General features: G+C 47.8%; 4 protein-coding genes across 5 annotated transcripts in view; 2 read left to right on the top strand and 2 right to left on the bottom strand.

Moving 5' to 3' along the window:
• LOC6596089 (basic-leucine zipper transcription factor A) overlaps window positions 1-18170 on the top strand; it is a 46068-nt gene extending 27898 nt beyond the window's left edge. For both annotated transcript variants that reach the window (XM_002021206.2, XM_026989727.1), the window contains exons 5-10: window positions 4073-4152; window positions 5631-5775; window positions 6520-6863; window positions 6939-7091; window positions 8271-8591; window positions 16586-18170. In XM_002021206.2, the coding sequence (XP_002021242.1) occupies window positions 4073-4152; window positions 5631-5775; window positions 6520-6863; window positions 6939-7091; window positions 8271-8591; window positions 16586-16996 (1454 nt within the window). In that variant the 3' untranslated portion in view covers window positions 16997-18170. The remainder of the gene's footprint in view (window positions 1-4072; window positions 4153-5630; window positions 5776-6519; window positions 6864-6938; window positions 7092-8270; window positions 8592-16585) is intronic.
• LOC113566017 (peroxisomal N(1)-acetyl-spermine/spermidine oxidase) lies at window positions 11025-12827 on the top strand. The gene has a single exon (XM_026989728.1). The coding sequence runs from the start codon at window positions 11083-11085 to the stop codon at window positions 12541-12543; it is 1461 nt and encodes a 486-aa protein (XP_026845529.1). The 5' UTR covers window positions 11025-11082; the 3' UTR covers window positions 12544-12827.
• On the bottom strand, window positions 14224-15765 carry LOC6596091 (spermine oxidase). Its single transcript, XM_026989729.1, has one exon. It carries the CDS (start codon window positions 15729-15731, stop codon window positions 14325-14327), a length of 1407 nt encoding a protein of 468 aa, XP_026845530.1. The 5' UTR covers window positions 15732-15765; the 3' UTR covers window positions 14224-14324.
• Window positions 18141-19854, bottom strand: LOC6596088 (adenosine deaminase 2). Its single transcript, XM_002021205.2, has 2 exons — window positions 18867-19854; window positions 18141-18807 (listed from the first exon to the last, which is right to left on the bottom strand). Exons 1-2 carry the CDS (start codon window positions 19803-19805, stop codon window positions 18214-18216), a joined length of 1533 nt encoding a protein of 510 aa, XP_002021241.2. The 5' UTR covers window positions 19806-19854; the 3' UTR covers window positions 18141-18213.
• Window positions 19855-20112: the final 258 nt, after the last annotated feature.

Raw genomic sequence — 20112 nt, forward strand, 5'->3', positions numbered from 1 at the left:
CAGCGCCCAGGAGACACTCACCCAAGCCCCTAACTAACGAGTAAAGTGATTTTAATGGTTTTATGTTCGATTCTTTTTGCTTTTGTTATATGTACGGGTATATGTATGTGTTCAATTCTCTTCGACATGTGTGGCACTTATCCTGCCTCCCTGCCACCGTGCCACCATGCCACCATGCCAGCGTGCCAACGTGCCACCGTGCTATACATATTTCGTTGTCGTATAAAGCTGTTCAAAATTAAACAGCAGCGTGAGTCCGAACTGTGCCACAAACTTTTGCGATTCGAGGGCGTTACAACAAATACTAGACATTTTTGATGCATATATACAGATATACATATATATTTGTTGTATGAAAGAGTGGCCCTGGTCATACTCGTACCTCATTCGTGTCCCCATTCAAGTCAAAAGTTTTGAGTCAAATGCCAATACAGTTTGTGTATGGCCACGACCGAAATAAAAGTTTACCAGAGCTGAGTCTGAGCCGAGCCCCAGGGCCTCGCACGTAGTCGTCCACCCGTGTGGATGTGCCCAGGGCCCATATCAATGCTCCACACGTTTGCTATATGTTCTATGGCATCTAGATCTACACACACACACACACACACACAACTCTCCTGTGATGCATTGTCCAGGCAATACGGAACAAGTTTATTTAAACTGTAGAACTTGTTCTTTATTTCCCGGCAATCCCAGACCCCGGCACGCAGTCCGTAACTTTTCGCCCCCGAAAGCGGAAAGTTATCGGAACACGAATGATGCCGAGGCGCTGTGAACTTGGCCAAAACATATTTACGAATACGTGTAGAAATGAAGAGCAGCTCCTAAAGAATCCCAGTAGCTGGGTCCGAGTGAACTGCAAAGATTACTCTGTGGATATCATATGCAGTGCCAGTGCCCATACCCAGGGCCAGGGGTCAGAGAATGACACAAATCTTTGAAAGGAAAAGTTTTACTTTTACAAAATTCCATGAAATTAGATTATATATATTTAGAAATTACATCAGCCTATTGATGGCCCCCGTTCCCCTTTCCGTTCCCGCTGATTTCAAATGAGTAATCCTTTCTCTATTCATTTGAGGAAAGTAATTTTTAAACTGCCTTGGCCTCTCTTCTCTCATTTGACACAAATCATGTTATGAGTTCCACAAAACTTTTTATCCTGTACGGCACACTGAAAATACATACAATATGTTAAATTTCAGCTGGGGTCTTAAAGGCTTCACTTCGTCAGCAGGCTCTTTGGCCCCCCAGTCAAGTTGTTAATCTTTTCCAATTTCCTGAGGCAATCTTAGGCAAGTGGCTCTGGGGGGCAGACACAATCTTTAGTGCAGATTTTAGTTTTTGAAGTAGAATCGGGAACAGTTTTCAGCACTCAATCACATCATGTCCCAAGCAAACACTTGAGCCACAAAAATTGCGCATACGCAGCATGGAGCCGAACTTTTGGGAACTTGGACTTCTTTTGCCTGATATTCAGGGATATGTGGAACATGAAACATGGGGCATAGAGCATGGGCCATGGGGCATGGGGCATGTAGCATGGGGCATGGAGACATTGGACAGGGGCCACTCAAAACTTGTCGCACACGCTCGAGTGTTGTAAATCTTTGCACAAAATGAAACTTTATTTGGTCATGGTCATCAACGACTTAAGTAAATCTAAAACTCTAAGTAAAACAAACACTACAGCAGAACTGAGAGGGGGAGGGGCAGACAAAGGGCCAGGAGACACACACAGAGGCCGCATAAAACAAATAAACTGCGCACACGTGACCCCGAACAGAGGATGACCCCAACAAAGGGACACTGGGCGCAACAAAAAATATATGCCACACCAACAAAACAGCGGAAAGGGTAGATAGTAGACAGCGTGCAAGGAGTTCATTGCAAGCAGGAAAATGTATGAGGCATGACATCGGTTTTAGCTGGGGATATATATAGGGATACTCGTATGAGAGTACATGTAGACATCTATAGAGCACCTAAGTATGCTTCAGCTGGGGGCAGAGCAAGAGAAAGAGAGAGCCTTAAATGTTGACAGCGAACGGTATATAAAAGTGCTCACATCGCCCATTCCGGCATTCGCTTCCGGCTTCCTTTGACATTTTCTCTCTCTCTCTCTCTATCCCTTTCCCTCTTTCTCTCTGTCTCAGTTGGGGTCTTAAGAATGCAATGCAGCCTTTGTTCTGAACATGAATTGATAATGTTTGGAGAAAATTGACAGCTTCATTAGAGATGTAATATAGGTACTAGCATGATTGGCAGATTCAAATTAGTTGAAACGGGAAATTCAGGTTCAAAATACTATCAGCAATAAGCTAATATTCGTAACATTTTCATCTCTCCTATTTGAACATTGATTTCGGATTCGACCCAATGTCCAAAGTGTTTGCTTGATTTTAGAATAAATATTTCTTGAGCTTGTTTACCGGCATTTTTTTTGGCAGGGTATGGCCGCTTCGGTATTAGGGTCTCATCTCGTCGCGTTCCTTGTTTTTGCTCAGCCCGATTCGTTAGAAGTAAGCGATTGCTTGTAACGAACTCTGTTACACCCACTACACCCAAACAGGTGCATGTAAGCCATTGACAGCGTCTGCAAGAGAAGCTTTTTGCACACTTCTCTTCTGCATGTGTGTGTGTGGGTGTGGGTGGATGTGGCCCTGGCTCTGGCTCTGGCTGTGGCTGTGTGGGTGCTTGTCTTTGTACGGGTGTTCAATGCAGACGGCTTTTTGTGTGGCTGTGTGTGCGTCTTCTTATGCCAAAGTACATTAAGAAGATTGCACTTTCGAAAATGACACAATTCCACCTTATCTGTATCGCCACAAAGATGAAAGATGCAGTGCCACGCCACACAGTGCCAGCCCGTAGCACGTAGATACTTCCGGCATTGTCCGACGCTCGCTCGATGGCAACTTTTCAATAATAAAGGCAAATTGCTAATGTCACAAATATGCGACAACGTGCCCATATTCATTACAATCAGCTCGCTGGTAATGCCAATTTTCCCATTAACCATTGATGCCAAATGAATGATGATGCCTAAGCGCAGGAGGGTCTTCAACTGTGGCTTCCCCCCACACGTCCCCTCCGCCTCCAGTGTGCCTCTAGCGGAGTCACGTCGCCAGTGAAATCAATTCAAAGTGGAAAAGTACAGAGCACGTACCCAGCACCCATTCTCAGGCACACACAGACACACAGTCAAACACAAGTGGGTGGATCCCTCCTCTATGCTGCTGACTGTCTATGAGGTAACAGCTTCCCGGAATGCGATTGCACAGGCTCCTTCTCCAAGCCCCAAGCCCCAACCAAGGACCCAAGTAATTGTGATTGGCGGCTACACATACGAGTTTTTGGCCAGGCCAAAAGACCTGGGACAAAGGAGCCAGCCGCGAAGCCCCGTAGCCGGAGCCGGGGCAAAAGCAAACTTTTGCGGCCTAATGGCATGCCATAAAGCAGCTACATTTGTCAATATCAATTTTGATGAGACACGAAATGGGATGGAATGGTGGCTCTATTGTTTGCCTCGTAAATATGCGTTTCCAGCAAAATTTATAACGAACAGCCCTGACATTAATTGGGTTCCCATTCATTGACATTGCACATACCACATTTATTGCCCATGATATAAATTAGTAGCAAGAAATAAAAACCAAACCAAACAAAATGGAACGAAATTAAACAAAATGAAATGTATAATAAGCAAGGAGATCTGTTTGTGGGAGACTCAAAGGTTGTGAGTCGGAATGTCTGAACGTCTGAAGTTCCTAGTCCTAAGTACCATCATCAGCAGACGGAGCCACTTTAAAGAGACTCGACTCTCAGCCAGCTTCAATTCAATTTGATTCTTTCGCTCTGACAGTTTTCCACTACCACTATGCTACCGTTTTTATGCTCATTTGACTTTTCTCTTTTTCCCCCACATGCAACTATTTTTTGGCCTCTGGCGAACGCGACAACAATGGAACCCCTCAACGACTGCTGTCGGCATCTGCGACTCGATTTGGATATGGTCTTGGATGTGGATCTACGGATACGGATTTCGATCTGTGGCCTCCTTGGTCGCCTGCAGCCAATTGCAGTGTTGGCAACACAACATTCGCACATGGAGTCACATTTAAATTGGATTGTAAAACCCAATGCGTTTGCGAGGTGAGTCTCGTTCCGGGCAACGGCTGGAGGGCCATGGCCGTCCCAACTAGAGTTGGCCACAAACCACAGACAGCCACAGACAACCACAGACCGGGGCCAGAACCACAACCCGCACCAGGACTATGGCCCCAGCCCAGGGCCACATTTACAGCCATAAGCCAACTGCAGTTTTATTAAACGATTCCCGTTTCAGTCGCCCGCTGCTGTTGTTTAACCTGTGTTTAGACCCGCTTCCCTTTTGGCTGTTAGCCTTTTTTCGTACTCTTATGTTTTTTGGCCGGATTAACACTAACACTCGGTCCATTTAGATCTGAATTGTTTTTGCCTGGCAGCATTTTTAATTAAAATTTAAATAAAGTGTGAACTGCTCTGCATAGCATTTGGTGCTTCAGTCGATTTTTGTTGATGTGAGCCGTAATAGAAGGGATTATAGAAGGGCTCAGATGAAGTCAAATGTTGTAGTTGCATTCTTATCCCAAAATATTGCCAGATTCGTTATTCGTTAGACAGTTATACAAGTCTCTTTAAAATTTAATTCTGCTTTAATTTTCTGTATTTTTGAAGCATTTAAAATGTGTACTCCTACTCGCAGAGCAGCGATTTCTGTGCGTAGTGCACTGTAGTTCATAGTGGAATCAATAGGGATTGATCTAGTATGAATTCCCGAGATTTTGTGGTAATAATCGAATGCTATCTAATCAAGAGAGACTTAGAGATATTAATTAATATTTTTCTATGCTGTATGGTATATTGGGGAAAGGAAAAAGGTATATACATCTCTAAGATGTTATCTTTAGGTCGGCGGTTACACGGATTTAACTTGAGAAAAATCCATATGCAAACAATGGAAAGACCAAATGCCTGACATTGCTTTATGGCCGGGCGAGCCGAGGCGAGGCTACCTCCATATCCTGGTCCATGTCTGGTTAGCACCTTGCACCTTGTTACCGGCTGCGGCGGCACTTTATCATGTGGCATGCTAGCCACACACGAATGCGCTGGCATGGCAATGTATGAAATGCAATTTAGTGACGATGTTGGGGAGGTGGGAAAAAATACCGTCATCGTGGTCAGAGGGCAAGAAGTGGATTACAAATAAAGCACGCGGACGAACCCACACGGAGAGGACAAAATGTTAATTTCCACCAGGGAACGCACACACACACACACACACACACACAGAAGCAAAACCATTGGCAGAGAGACTGGGAGTAGAGGTCGAAGGCAAAACAAACAAACTTCTTGGCCACGTCGAGTTGCTTTCCAAGTTCGCCGTCTCTGTTGGCCCGCTCCTTTTGGCCAATATTTTCTTTACATTATGACTTTATTTTCGGCTGCCCTGCCCACTGCCCTGCCTTGCCCGGCGAAAGCTAAATAAACAGCAACCTCAACAACGACAACTAGTACGAGAACGGGAACGTAGTACATATATAAGAGTGAATGGGCAACATTTAATGTATTTTAATGTGGCATTGCAGAATGGCCGCCACGCCTGCTCGACGCTTTGTCCCAACGAGCAGCTGCCGGCGCCGGAGGACACCATTTCCTGCCGATCGCCGCGCCTCGTCGAGGTGCCCGGCCACTGCTGCAAGATGTGGCTCTGTGAGAATCCAACAGCTGACGGTAAGTCCCGTCCGCATCCTCCACGGCCGGCCATCTTATTGTTTTATAAGAGTGTTTATGGTTGTGGCAGCATCCCTCTGTCCCACTGTCCCACTGTACTGTCCGTCCGCCCCTCCTCCGCTGGTCCGAGTTAATGGCGCTCAGGGGCGTGCCGTGCTGTGTTCGAGGCGTAACTTAATGCTTTTTAAGCGTCGCCCCCACAGTCCAGGCTCCAGTCCGGATTCCACTCCCGTCTTTGGTCCGGGCTCCAGTCCAAAGTGCAGCGCATATTTATGAAGATGAATTATTCCATCAGCAGACGGGGGCCACCAACCGAGCTGGCAGCAGAGGCAGAAGCAGAAGAGAAGGAGAGCAGCAGCATAATTACTTACACAAGGATTAAGTGTTAATTAAACGCGCAGAATGCAATAAATAAACAAGATATTAAGCGCTTCTGCCAGCAGCATAGGGTATACGGCCTTGTCCATGGACGGCCTGGCGGAGATGGAGGCCTTGAAGGAGAACGTTGAGCCCTTGGATCAGAGGCAGTGCCTTCGCCAAATGTTTCACAGCAATTAGGAGTGCCTTCCCAAGGGTATTCCGCGTTCGTTGCCCTGATCTAAGCATCATACTTAGTCCGTTCGTGTCTGCCATGTGGCCATGATTAATGAGTCAGCGGCACTCGATCATGGTAGCAGCAGCATCAGCATCAGCATCAGCATAAGCATAACCATTAGCAACTCTTTTCCACTCGAATCGTTGCAGTTTACGCCACCTGCCACAACAGCACCACCAGCGGCAACTGGACCGCCTGCAGCCGGGGCTGTGGCCTGGGCACGGCCACCAGGCAGACCAGCACCCCCCACGCGGGCTGCCATCAATTGAGCAATTTGCGGCTCTGCGAGAATCGTAGGTGTGACGGCGACCACAACGAGGCGGCTACTGCTGCTGGTTCTTCTGTTGCCGCTGAAGAGGACAATAGGCGGAGGAGTAGCAGCCACTCATTAACAAAGAGAAGGAAACACCATGTGGAGGGCCATGCCAACTCGCATTCCCACACCCATCATCATCACAATAGAGAGCACCAGGAGCCAGCCCATAGGATACGAGTGAGTTGCAGACAAATGGAACACTCTTAAAGGCTTGCCCCTCTAATCCCCATATTTTCTTGCTTGCTCCTCCAGAAGGGCCATGAGTGCCGCAGCATACAGCGCCTGGGGCCGGCCAGGATCCGTTTGGGGGAGTGCGTCTCCCGTAAGCTCTATCGACCGAAGCTATGCGGACGCTGCCATCGCGGACTCAAGTGCTGTGCCCCGTCGGTGTCCACCACGATACAGGTGACTGAAGCAAAGAAAAGATTTCCCCAACAGCCAGCAAAAATCAACGGGGCTAAAAGAGACTCAGCATTAAGCCAGAGCACCTGACGCCTTCGGCAGCTAAGCGCATCAGGACATGACACCCTTTTCAGCGGGTTTCTCCTTTATCCGCATTTCCATTTACCTCCGGGCACTTTTCCGTATTTGCATTCATTCCCATCGTCTTTGCTTGTTGTTTGCCATTTGTCTGTTTCAATTAAATTATCGCTAATTTCGATGCAATCCCATTAAAGGTCGCCTTTGTACAGGTAGATTTCATGGCGTTGATACCCCTTGGCGAAATTTGTAGGTATATACGCACCATAAACTGAATCCAGAAAGGGCCAGTGATATATCTAAATTACAAACACAACAACAGAACTGCGCTGACAACGCCACGCAGGCGCCCGATTTCATTCCTTTGCTGAGAAATTTTCAGTTGAATGCGTTCTAAATTATCTGTAAATATTTGAGCACGATTTAAGGGATAGAAGCGGATTATTTTAATTACTTGTGCCGCCGGAGAATCATAGGAAGCACAGTCGAGCGACTAGTCACACTTTTACGGTGACAGCGACGGTCAAACTTAATGATAAATAAATATCGATATATAGCCCAAATTTATTATTGGTGTTGTACTATTTTTATTTGTAGTGGAATTTACTAAAAGCTCAGAGGCAATTAGCAATCAATTTTGTGGAGAAATTTTGTTACCATCACAAATTTAGAAACTCGTATTCTCCATTTAGATGACCCATTTAAGCTTCTCTCTTCCTCTATCTCGCTCTGGATTTAATTCCGGACAACTAATTGACAGGATATCCCACTGTCGGCTATTCCCATTGGACGATAGCTTCTTGTTTCTGTTTTTGTGTAGTTTATTGGCTTTTGCCTTTTAGTTTTAATTAAAAAGCAAATTGCATTAAAACGTCAATTTGCAGCTGCAGTTGCAAAAACAACAGAAAATGCCAAATGGCGGCAAAATTAAAAGTCAAATGCTGCTTCGATGTCGAAGCCAGAAACAATTTAGCAGCTCTCCGCCTCCTTGCCAGAGTAACCTTTTGCAGGAGGAGCGGGCCTCTGGGCAGGGATTTTTACTCACATCTTGAATCCTTTTTTTCATCCACTCCTTTGTTCTTTTTCCGTTTTTTGGTGTCTCAGGTCGAGCTGTTGTGTCCCTTAAATGCTGTCGATCCAATTAACTACGTACAACAGCGGGTCCTGGCCAGACAAAAGCAAAAGAAGAAGGACGAGGACGATGACGACGACGACGACGACGTAGTTGAGGATGAGTACGAGCAGGAGCATTCACTGGAGCCCGAGGACGGGGTGGACTGGACGCCGGAGCAGCAAAGTGCACAGTTATGGGATACCGTAGCCCTGGAACCAATCGATCAGGAATTCCTGCAATCACATCAGATACAAATTGAGAATAAATTCATTGCCGTCGAATGGATACTGAAATGTGAATGCAGCAAGAATGTGAGTACCGGGGAGAGGGATTGGGTTCAAGGTGGGGTTCAGTGTGCGATTCGGGTCCTGCTGCTGGTCCTGCAGGCCGGGACTCCCGCTGGGACTTGACTTGGGTGTCGTGTCCTGACTTGATGCAGAAGCCCCTATAAGCGTTGTCGTATTACTCTGGCCAGCCATATTCGCATTCCATTTGAGGCAATCATTCGGTCGTGTCCATACTTCGACAGGCATCTCCTTTCTCTCTGTACGTGTCTCCTTCCATTCTCTCTCCTTCCATGTTTCTCTCTATCGCTTTAGCAGCAGATGCTTTCGAAAATTGCTTTCACTTGTCATTTTAATCGCATCTTTCGTTGTTGTAAACGTTCTGTAAGCGCTCCTTTCTTGTTATAACAGATACCCCTTGCAGAGCAACAAAGATGGGGTGTATTAGGTCGAAGGGCAGCTGGAAATCTGTGACTTTTTGCTGAAAATTGTGTGCGCCTGTCCAACTTGTTTGGGTTTTTTGTAAAGCTAAACTCAGATACATTTCTAATTTTTCTGCAGTCACAATCAAACTGTAATTTGATATGGTATATATAATAATTATGCAGCTTAAGGATATATAGCATGGATACGATCGATCGATCTGGAGAGCTTATTACGTAGACTTGCGTGTGAATATACCAAAATTTATGATCGAGTTTTGTCAGTGGGTATCCTCCAACCGTCTCCTTCAATTTCATTGAGCTCAACTCTAGTTATTTCCCCATTCTATGCACAAGAGTGTTTTTGTTTTCCGCAAAAACGAAAAAAATTATTGCTGCAATTTTTTTGTTGACTGCGATGGCTGCGAAGGGAAACGGGGCATGGGGCAGGATGGGATGGTTGGGTAAGACTCCCACCCAGACCCTGTGGGGCATTCACAGTTAGGTGGTTGGCGGCACCCAGCTGTCTGTTGTGTTTTCCCATTATTTCGGCGTATTCATCTTGAATGCGAATGCTTTCGCTGCGAGTGCGCTCTGCTCTGCTCTGCAATTGCAATGATTGGATTTTTATGAATACATTCATCAAAGGCGCTCGCTCGGCTTGCCACTGCCGCAGTGGCAGTGGCTTTTGTACTGGAGCCAGAACAGAACATTTTGTTGCATACGTTACGTAGTCGATTCGCCATTGTGTGAGTATGTGGGTGGGGCAGTGTATCTGTGTGCGATTGTTTTGGCATTTGCCTAAAGTGAAGCATTTGTTTGGCATTTGCTAAGCTCTGAACGGGATTTTGTTGCAATGAAGTTGACTTCAATAATAGTCGATTGGCGAACTGTTGCATGGAAACTGCAGCTTAACAGCGTACATATATCCGAAAAGGGATGCGAATGTGCAGTCAGCAATTGATATTCCAATCAGCAAAAATCAAAATTTCACAATTCATGATGTAATATTTTCCCCTGGAAATAATTAATACGGAGGCTCTAGGAGGCTAATCATAGATATCATTGATTCTAAAATAGTTTGAAAAATTTGTTTAAATTAGAATAGTGAAATACTACAAAAAGGTATTGAAATATTACAAACTTTAGAACTCCAGAAAGGCACAATACAACAACTCGTAAAAACTATTGTTTCAAAGCGTAAGGGAGCGCAGGGCCAATGCGTGGTGAAATTACTTATTAGGTGGTGTCTTCACCACATACAAACATATGTACATTCATATGTACATATGTATGTTTTCTTTCGAGAAAGCATGCAAACATGCAGAAGTAAAACGTTGGCTATCTCTATCTAGCGCTTGTCTCTTGTCGTCACCAGAGCAGATGACACCACCTTTCAGTAATTTCACCATGGCCAACGGCTTAAGAGCTCGAATAATTTAAGAGAGACCTCGCTCTCTTATTACTTAGTTTGAGCGCACTGCCATGACTACTTTTGTTTTTGCTGCTCATATTGCAGGCCGATAAAAACTGCTGATAGCACAATTGTTCTCCCTCAAGTTTAAATTGCCGGGTGGGTTTTATTGCACTGAAATTCGCACGAATTCACGACGAAACAGCAACAATCAAAATCTTATCGGAGCGCCTAATAAGCAGAGCGCTAGCACCAAAGAGCCAAAGCGCCGCAGAGATAGCGCTAAATTAATAGAGCAAGAAAGATCGGCAGAAAGAGGGAGAGAGCAGCTGGACTTAGTGCAAGTTATATTCAGAAGGGTATTGCTAAGCACGCGCTCTCTTTGAATTTCTCCCTTGGTTTGATTCCATCGCATTTTATTGTAGCCACTCGCGTTTCGTGCGAGGTCTCTATGCAAATGCCGCACCTTATACACAAACACCTTGAAAGAGAAAGAGCATGAAAGAGAAAGGGAGAGAGAAACTATTCGTCAGGGCGTGAAAGTGAGCAAACTATATTTAGTCGCCGGCCGAACGCAAAGCGTGTTTTGTGTTGTTTATTAAAGACGCGAACATTGGACGAAGCAGAAGTGTGCCCGCGAGTCGAGTGCCGGAAAACCAACAACAACTGTATCCCCCTCAAAATGAGTGCCGCATCCCTTCGCCTGCTCAGCAAAACCAAACAGACCGCCCGCATCATCATAGTCGGAGCAGGATCGGCGGGTATCGCGGCCGCCACCCGCTTGTTGGAGCAGGGGTTCCGAAATGTGCTGCTGCTGGAGGCGGAGGACCGCATCGGCGGACGCATCCATACGATCCCATTCGCGGACAACGTCGTGGATCTGGGCGCCCAGTGGTGTCACGGCGAGCAGGGAAACGTGGTGTACCAGCGGGTTAAAGATCAGAATATGCTGGAGGCGACGGAGCCCCACTACGACAACTTCAAGTGCGTGCGATCTAACGGGGAAGTGCTGCCCGAGGCGATCGCGGAACCGCTGAAGACAATCGCGTTCAACTCCATTCCGGAGAGACAGACGGATCTGGGGAGCTATGACGGCTCCCTGGGTGACTACCTGGACATGAAGTACTGGAAGGAGCTGGCCAAGCTGCCGCCCATCGACCGCACCATCGCCGAGGAGTTCCTCGAAGTATTCCACAAGTTTGAGGCGTCTGTGGAAGCCGCTGATCACCTGTACGAAGTGTCTGGCCGCGGACACCTGGAGTACTGGCTGTGCGAGGGCGAACTGTTGCTCAACTGGCGGCAGAAGGGCTACAAGCAGTTCCTCAGAGTTTTGATGAAAGCCCAGGACGCTCAGCCAGAAGATCTGGGCGTGCTCAAGGGACACGTGCTGCTCAACAAGCGCATTGCCGAGATCAACTGGGAAGGGGCCGATGAGCTGAAGATCCGTTGCTGGAATGGGGAGATTCACACAGCGGATCACGTCATCTGCACCGTCTCCCTGGGAGTACTGAAGGAGCAGCATAGGCATCTCTTTGTGCCCAACCTCCCCGCGGCAAAGGTGCGGGCTATCGACGGCCTCAAGCTGGGAACGGTTGATAAGTTCTTCCTAGAGTTCACTGCCCCGCCCCTGCCCGAAGACTGGCCCGGCTTCAACTGCCTCTGGCTGAAGAAGGATCTGGACGAGCTGCGCGGCTCGGAGCTGTTTTGGCTGGAGAGTGTCTTTGGATTCTATCCCGTCTCGCACCAGCCCCGCATTTTGCAGGGATGGATTATTGGAGCGCATGCCCGCCACATGGAGACGCTCACCGAGGAGACGGTTCTGCAGGGCTTGCTATGGCTCTTCCGCAAGTTCCTGCCCTTCGAGGTGGCTCCCCCACAACGCTTCCTGCGCACCCAGTGGCATGCGAATCCCAACTTCCGCGGTAGCTACACCTTCCGCTCCACCTACACGGACGAGCTGCGTACAGGTGCCTGGGATCTGGAAGCTCCGCTGACGGATGTCGGCGGTCGGCCACGCCTTCAGTTCGCCGGAGAGTCCTCCCACAAGCACTACTACTCCACCGTGCATGGGGCCGTGGAGACGGGATGGCGTGAAGCGGAACGTCTGAATGTTTACTACAAGGCCCGAACGGCGCAGCTGTGAGCCAAGATGCAAAGGATCAATGGGGCATGAAGTATACAATAAGTACGAGTTTGATGTATGAGTAGAGTGAAAAGAAACGAAGTACAAAACGTAATACATGTGCTTTGTGCGGTACTTGAAAAGTACCTATTGATTGTCCAGCTGTTCAACTTAAATACAGATTTTGATAAGATATAATCGTATCGATTTCAGCATTTATTAGATTAAATGAAAGCAATTCAATATATCAGACCAGTTTGCTGAAAGTTTTGTTTGCTTGCATTATACTTTAAGAAGCTAAATAAATATATGTATGTATAGAGAAGGATATAATGGAGTTGCAGATGTGTGCTTTAAAATTTGAAGAGTTTTCAGTGAAAAAGAATCAGTACGAGTAACACAACATTCGGGGTTGCAAAAGAAGAATAAAAGCCAAACATGTTGACCAACTCATTTGCAGCGAGAGGGCAAACAACATTGTAATTGCGCCTGTTTTTCGGGGCATTTACAAACACTCACTCTAGTTGGCAGGCATGCTGACCATGGGTGTGGGGGGTTGGTGGGATGGTGGGATGGTGGGCGTGCCCCGTTGGGGTCTCGCACATGCAAAAGTTCAGATTACGAGACCAATACGTACATATACGGAAAGCAGAAATCAGTTTAGCACATATCTGGTGCAGGAAAAAAGCGCAGGCGAAAGGCCAAACCAAACAACCACCAGCCAGGCATGGCCACAAAAACCACAACAGCCGTACCAGAAGCAGGACTAGGACCCAGGACCAGGACCCAGGACCAGGACCAGGAACCCACACTAAAGCAGAAGCTAAAGCAAGAGCAGCAGCAGGAGCAGGAACATTGGCCATGAGATTGTGATGCAAAATGCTCCAACAATTGCCGAGCAGAAGCACTTTGGTTGTCCATGTTGAAAATTCAAATTTATGCCAAACCGGGGCCAGAACATTCCAAATTTCACTGCTCTGATGTGACTCCTGGTCCCCACTTGGTCTGGCCTGGTCCGGGGTCCGGTCCTGGCCTGTCCCGACGTCTGCCTTTGTTTGTTTGTTTGCATGTCGCCCTGGTCGTCGTAGTCGTAGTCATATCTGCTTCTGCTTCTGCTTCTGGCTCCCCCCTGCTTTTAGCCCCCACTCAACCCCATCCGCCGCAGTCCAATTACATATGCGACTTTGTCGCCCTTCCAGTTGAAGGAAATGAAGAAAAAAAAGCTCCCCTACAAGTTGGCCACATCTGCTGGAGCTTTGTGCCTGCCCCCGACTCCCAATCTGCCGGTTAATGCGCTGCAGCAGCGGCGGCAGTCGCTAGCTTCGTTGGCATCGGCTTTGGTGTCTAGCCAGCCGGATACGTGGTTTCTAACCCCCGTACTCGCCGTCATGACTCGTCGAGTGACAATGTTAAACAAGTCCCTGTTTGACCAAAGGACACACATTCACCTGACCCGAAGAGTCGTCGTCCTGTTCGTTCTATCCTGTTTTGCCCCTGTCTTTGGTGGGCTTATGTTATGGTCCAGTTAATGGTTGTTATGACTGGCAAAGTATTTCTCTGTGTTTGCTGATGGGGACTAGCACTCGGGATGCGAATGGATGTGAAGTTGGAGTTGAAGCTGGAGTAGGGATGGTGTGAGTGTCTGGCAGCAGGAACACGGCTAGAAGTGGAACATTTGGCTTAATTGTCTTACTAACTAACTTGGTTGGAGTTTATTTCTTTGCCTGTAAGACGTTTTATTCGATTAACCAGTGCATGCAACGGGGTTCCAATCTGGTTACACATATAATTTCAGGCTATGATCAGGCTCTGACCTGATAAAACTCATTCAGGCGATCCGCCTCACGCCAGCCCGTTTCTACGGCCCCATGCACCGTGCTGAAGTGGGTCCTGCTCGAAGCCTCACCAGCGAATTGCAATCGAGGACGGCCGGAGACATCCGCCAGCGGGGACTCCAGGTCCCAGCGACCCGTCCGCAGCTCGTCCGCGTACGTGGGTTGGAAGCTATAGCTGCCGCGAAAATTGGGATGGGAGTGCCACTGAGTGCGCAGGAAGCGCTTCGGATGGGGCACATCGAAGGACAGGAACTTGCGGAAGAGCCAGAGCAAGCCCAGGAGCACTTTCTCCTCGGTCAGCGTCTCCATGTGGCGGGCATGGGCTCCAATTATCCAGCCCTCGATCAGACGGGGCTGATGGCCAACGCGATGGAAGCCGCAGATTCCCTCCAGCCAAAAGTTCTCGGTGCCACGCAGCTCCAAAAGATCGGCCTCCAGCCAGAGGAAGTTGAAGCTCAGCAAACTCTCTGGCATTGGCTGTTCGGAAAACTCCAATAAGAACTTATCCACCGTTCCCAGCTTGAGGCCGTCGATAGCCCGCACCTTTGCCGCGGGGAGGTTGGGCACAAAGAGATGCCTATGCTGCTCCTTCAGTACTCCCAGGGAGACGGTGCAGATGACGTGATCCGCTGTGAGAATCTCCCCATTCCAGCAGCGGATCATCAGCTCGTCGGCTCCCTCCCAGTTGATCTCGGCAATGCGCTTGTTGAACAGAACGTGTCCTTTGAGCACGCCCAGATCCTCTGGATCATCGTCCTGAACATTCATCAGGACTCTGAGGAACTGCTTATAGCCCTTGCCCCTCCAGTTGAGGTTTGGATCGCCCTCGCTCTCGGCGAAGGTCAGATGGTTTTGCGGGGACAGTTCAAAGAGGTGATCGCAGGCGTCAGAGCTGCAGATCATTTTCTTGATGCAGTCCAGGATCTCCTTGGCAACGACGCGGTCCATGGTTGGGAACTCCTTCCAGTACTTCTGGGTCAGGTAATCACCCACAGAGCCTTCGTAGTCAGCGTCCGTCAGGGTAGACGAGGCATCCATGAAGTTCTTAAGAGCCTTCGCTTGATCCTCACCAAGCGTTTCCTTGTTTGAGCGAAAAAAGTGCATGGTAGGGTTGCCTGTCCTGTCGAGGAGATCCAATTCCTTGACCCGCTCGTATACCACGTTTCCCTGCTCGCCGTGACACCACTGGGCGCCCAGATCGATGGCATTATCCGCGAATGGGATCGTGTGGATGCGTCCCCCGATGCGATCTTCGGCCTCCAGTATCCGTACGTTCTTGAATCCCTGCCCAAGCAAACGGGTGGCAGCCGCAATGCCCGAGGCCCCGGCTCCGATGATCACAATGCGTGCGGTTTCCTTGTTCTTGCCCCACATCGATCGGGGGACGATGGCTGGAGGTGCTGTGCAGAGGCTCATCTTTCAGCGACTTATGATACACGTTGCGGAAAAGTGTTGCTTTATATGCTCCCGACTTGCTGGCCTATCTATTTGCGGTTGTTTGTTGCTATCATGACATTTGCATTGTCCCATTATTTCTTTTACCAGTGTATGAAGCTACTATATACTACTTATATCGGGGGTACATTATCGTTTATCGGCTAGATAGGGGACAAGCCAGTCCCCCATCAGTACATTAACTGCAGTACTAACAATTTCGTGTGCAGCCCAAACTCGAATGTCAAAGCTGTAGTACTAATAACATAATAACATAACACCTTAAGTCGGCGGATGACCCAGAACCTTTTATGTAATAGAGAGATAATAGATAGCTATACATACATTAATAGCCAGAAAATATTTCCATGGACCAAAGCCCTGTTAGTTCCTATATTTCGTATTCTATTGTTTCTGTTTTTAGTCTTTATCTAGCCCTTTGTCTGTGCCAGTTTTGCAGTTCTTGTGGTTGTGCTCTATCTGTGTTATCTGCAGTCCCCAAGGGGTATACTTTAATACAGCGAAAATAATCTTAAAGGCACTCGTATCTACATATGTACATATAAATATGTATGAACATATATAAAGAGCAAATATCAATAGTTAAATTATCAAATATTCGAAATATTCAAGCAGGGGCCTGCAAATTGTTTCATAATTATATTTGTTTAACCAACAGGGGCCTGAAAAGTAATAGAATGCCCATAAATATGCATATTTCCATTATTACCGAATTTATATTAAAATTTAACACGTTTTTCCCCTCGTTCGTCTATGTCTTTTCGCACACGCAGCATTGCAATGGTGACAGGAGCAACATCAGCAGTAACATCCCCCATGACAACATGTCTAACACGAATAAATATGGTTATAACAATTACAAAAACCATATTAATGAAGGCCAACAGAAACCGGTGCCGAGGCCGAGGCAGATGCAGCGGCAGCGGCACAACCACGAAAATAATGGCGAGCCAAATGAGCAAACCAACAACGACGACAACGATGCGACAGCGGATGTGGCTAACAGCAACATGGATATAGACCACAACGATATAGACAACTCTTCCTCGGAACAACAGCCTGATATTATACCCTATCCGTTGAGCGTGGGCGAGACCAGTTGGAAGACCGCTAAACTACGTCAAAAGCAGCAGCAGCAAAATGAACAGAAGCAACATCAGCAACACTGGCAACATTTCACATAGCCCGAACATAAATCTCACTTGCGATAGAAGAAAAGTCGATCGGGAAAGGCCAGGGAAGGAAAGAAATCAGTAGGAGCCTCTGGTTAAAGGATGAGGAGGAACCTCTGGTTAAAGCAGAAGTAGGAATGGGATCAGAAGGTGTAGGTTTGGGGAGAGTAGAGTTTAAGATTTGTACAGCATAGCGATACTTAAAAAGACCATTCCCAATGGATGGATCGATAGATGGATGGATGGATGGATGGCTGGATGGATGTAATGGATGGATGGTGATGATTGTAAAGAGTACGAATACGCGAGTGGAGTGGAAATTCGATGGTGATGCAAGTTATACTTAGGATTTGAACATATCGAGGCCGTAAGTTTGGGTATGTGAATGATAGGGATAATCGAAACCCAAGGGCAGAATATACACCGCAAGACAAGACAAAACAAAACAAAGCAAAAATGAAACACTAGTCAAATATTTCCAAATATTTTTGCAAGCATCTAAGAAAGGCAAAGACGCAAATAAGAATATTTCCCCGATATAATAATAACCTACTTATACACATACATACATACATATGTACTTAGCAATATTAATTTTTTTTTAATAGATGTAAATGGCTTGAACAATTTGAGAAGCAAAGCGTATTTTGGTCTAAATTGCCGACAGGGGAATGGGAACGGGAACGGACGGTACCAAAAATCCATAAACCCTGGAAAGCAACTTACTGCTAATTCGTGTGCATTCAAGTTATAACTGTGCTATATACTCACTTGTATTCAGATCTACACGTAAGCCCTATCTATAAATGTGTAAGACTCTGCTTGAGGAGGACATATGTAAGCTTAACAAAGAATTTAGATGGCTACAATAAATGAATGTAAATTAATAGCCAGGGTGCTGGCTGCGGAGGAGGCATCTCCATGGCGACCACCCTGGCCATAGTTCCCTCTTACTAGTCCCACGAACCAGACATACATATCCCCTGGATTATCCCCTGATTTAAGTCATTTAATGAACGCAGCTTATCCACCACACCCATAGCCATATCAATTGTACGAGTATCGATGTAAGTTTCAGACTAAAGTCAACTCTTAGCTAGCATCGGAGCTGTACGGCCATCCGTGCGAGGCCCGAGAAATGCAAACGATATACACATAAAATAAATGCGAAATTTAATGAAACGTACTCCGAGTTTTTACCAAATAGTCACAAAATCATTCACTTTGATTCATTTGTTCGATATCACATTATCGATCCATTTGTCCCAGAGTTTCTGCCACTTGCTGAAGGCCTCGTCTTTCTCCTCTCCCTTCAAGGCGCTGTACCTGATCGAGTTGAGGGCTAGGCACTTTAGGAACCTCAGATCCGCCTGCATCGGTGCTATCCCCAGAAAGGCAAAGTAGAAGTCGTGCGACAGTGGGGCAACACGCCAGAACGAGGGATCGTCGGAGGAGATGACAATGGGCACATTTGCGGCTATCATCAGGGCCGCCGGATGGTTCCGATAGTCGACGCCCAGCTGCAGCACCTGGTTGGAGACGGGGCACACCTCTATGGCGATGTCGAGCAGGCGGCACAGCTGCATGGAGAGCGTGTGCTTGGTGATGGCGTAGCCGTGGCCAATGCGCTTCGTGCCCAGCAGGATAGCATCGATCAGGTTCTCATCGATGGGCGATCCGAACCAGTTTGTCTCGCCCGCGTGGAAGTAGAAGTTGATGTGCTCGGGCATCTTCAGCAGCGGCTCCACAAACTCGATGAGCGGTCGCCCCAGCTCCTCCTGGCCGACCAGGTCAAAGCCAATCATGAAATCTGGAAATTCTTTCTACAAATGGGTGGAAAGGATGAGTAAGAGTGGGTTTCTAAGGAATAAATAGAACCTACATTCAGGGCCGCCGCAGTTTTTACATATTCCTCCACTACCTTGGGCTCGACTCCTCGCAGAGGGGCATAGATCAGCTTGGAGCCAATGAAGTCCGGATGCGAGGCCTTGAAACGTTCCATCTCGGCCTCGTAAATGGCCACCGTATCCCTGATATCCAAAATCTCGCCGCCGATGCAGTAGAGCGGCGGCAGCAGGGATCTCAACTCGAGATACTGCACCCCGTCCTCGTAGAACTCCTTCAGGGCGTTGTAGTAATAGTCGCCCCAAACGGGGGCGTAACAAAGGAGACCGTCGAGGAGAATGAAAATGCCCATGAAGTGGCTCCAGGCCTGGTTGTTCGACGTGAAGTTAGATAAGGGATACATACTGAAGCGCTGCTGAAAGTATCGTCGGACATTCTCCTCGCCGTGCCGTTTTCGAAAGTCCTCCATCGGCTCCCAGCTGCAGGCCTCTATGGCCTTCATGGTGGGCTTTTCTAGAGCGAAGCGAAAGGCAATCGCCTTGCAGCCCTTGTCCGTGGTGCAGATCCACAGGTTCTCGCGGTACGTAAGCTCGATGAGGAACTCTGTGCTGCACAGGGCCGTGTCATGGGCGTGCAGCACGCCTCCCTTGGGCATTTTCTTGAGGATGTTGAAGATCGGTGACTTGCGGATGTGGTTCAGCGTCTGGAAGATGTGCTGGCCCGGCGAGAACTTGGATGGATCGAGCAGGCCTCTCTTTATCTCTTCTTTCTTCACTGCCATGATCACAGCGTTGGCCGCCAGCTCCTTTTCGTTTAGCCTGACCCGGTGGCCCATGCCTATCATCTGCTCCAACTTGGCGACGGTGTTGCGTAGGATCTTGTAGGCCGACGGCGACGTCTTCCGCAGACTGCGACTCATCGAAACCGTGGTATGGCCGATCTTGGCGCAGTCGGTCGAGTCATAGCGCAGGGCCATCAGACCTGGGCGCCCTACCCAGAAAGCCAAGCGTGGCAGATACTTGGACATGTAGAATTTATCATAGAATGAAAAATCCTGTGATTTACTTAATTTATTTACTACTCGTATTTGTTAGTATGTGTCAGTTCCGTCCCGAATGTGTCAATAGGCCGCACATTTGTTAGCGCCTCAAATCCGCTTCCACCGTTACGCCGCACAAAATGGCGGCCAACGCATTTCCGCGACCCCCGCCACCTATGTGCTTCACATACTCGCACACACGCGGCTTTTATTAGTAATTTATGGCCCTGGCTCGAGCTCTGCT

Source organism: Drosophila persimilis, unplaced genomic scaffold (genome assembly GCF_003286085.1).
Source record: "Drosophila persimilis strain 14011-0111.01,24,50 unplaced genomic scaffold, DperRS2 tig00000431-arrow-pilon, whole genome shotgun sequence".
Lineage (NCBI taxonomy): Eukaryota > Metazoa > Arthropoda > Insecta > Diptera > Drosophilidae > Drosophila > Drosophila persimilis.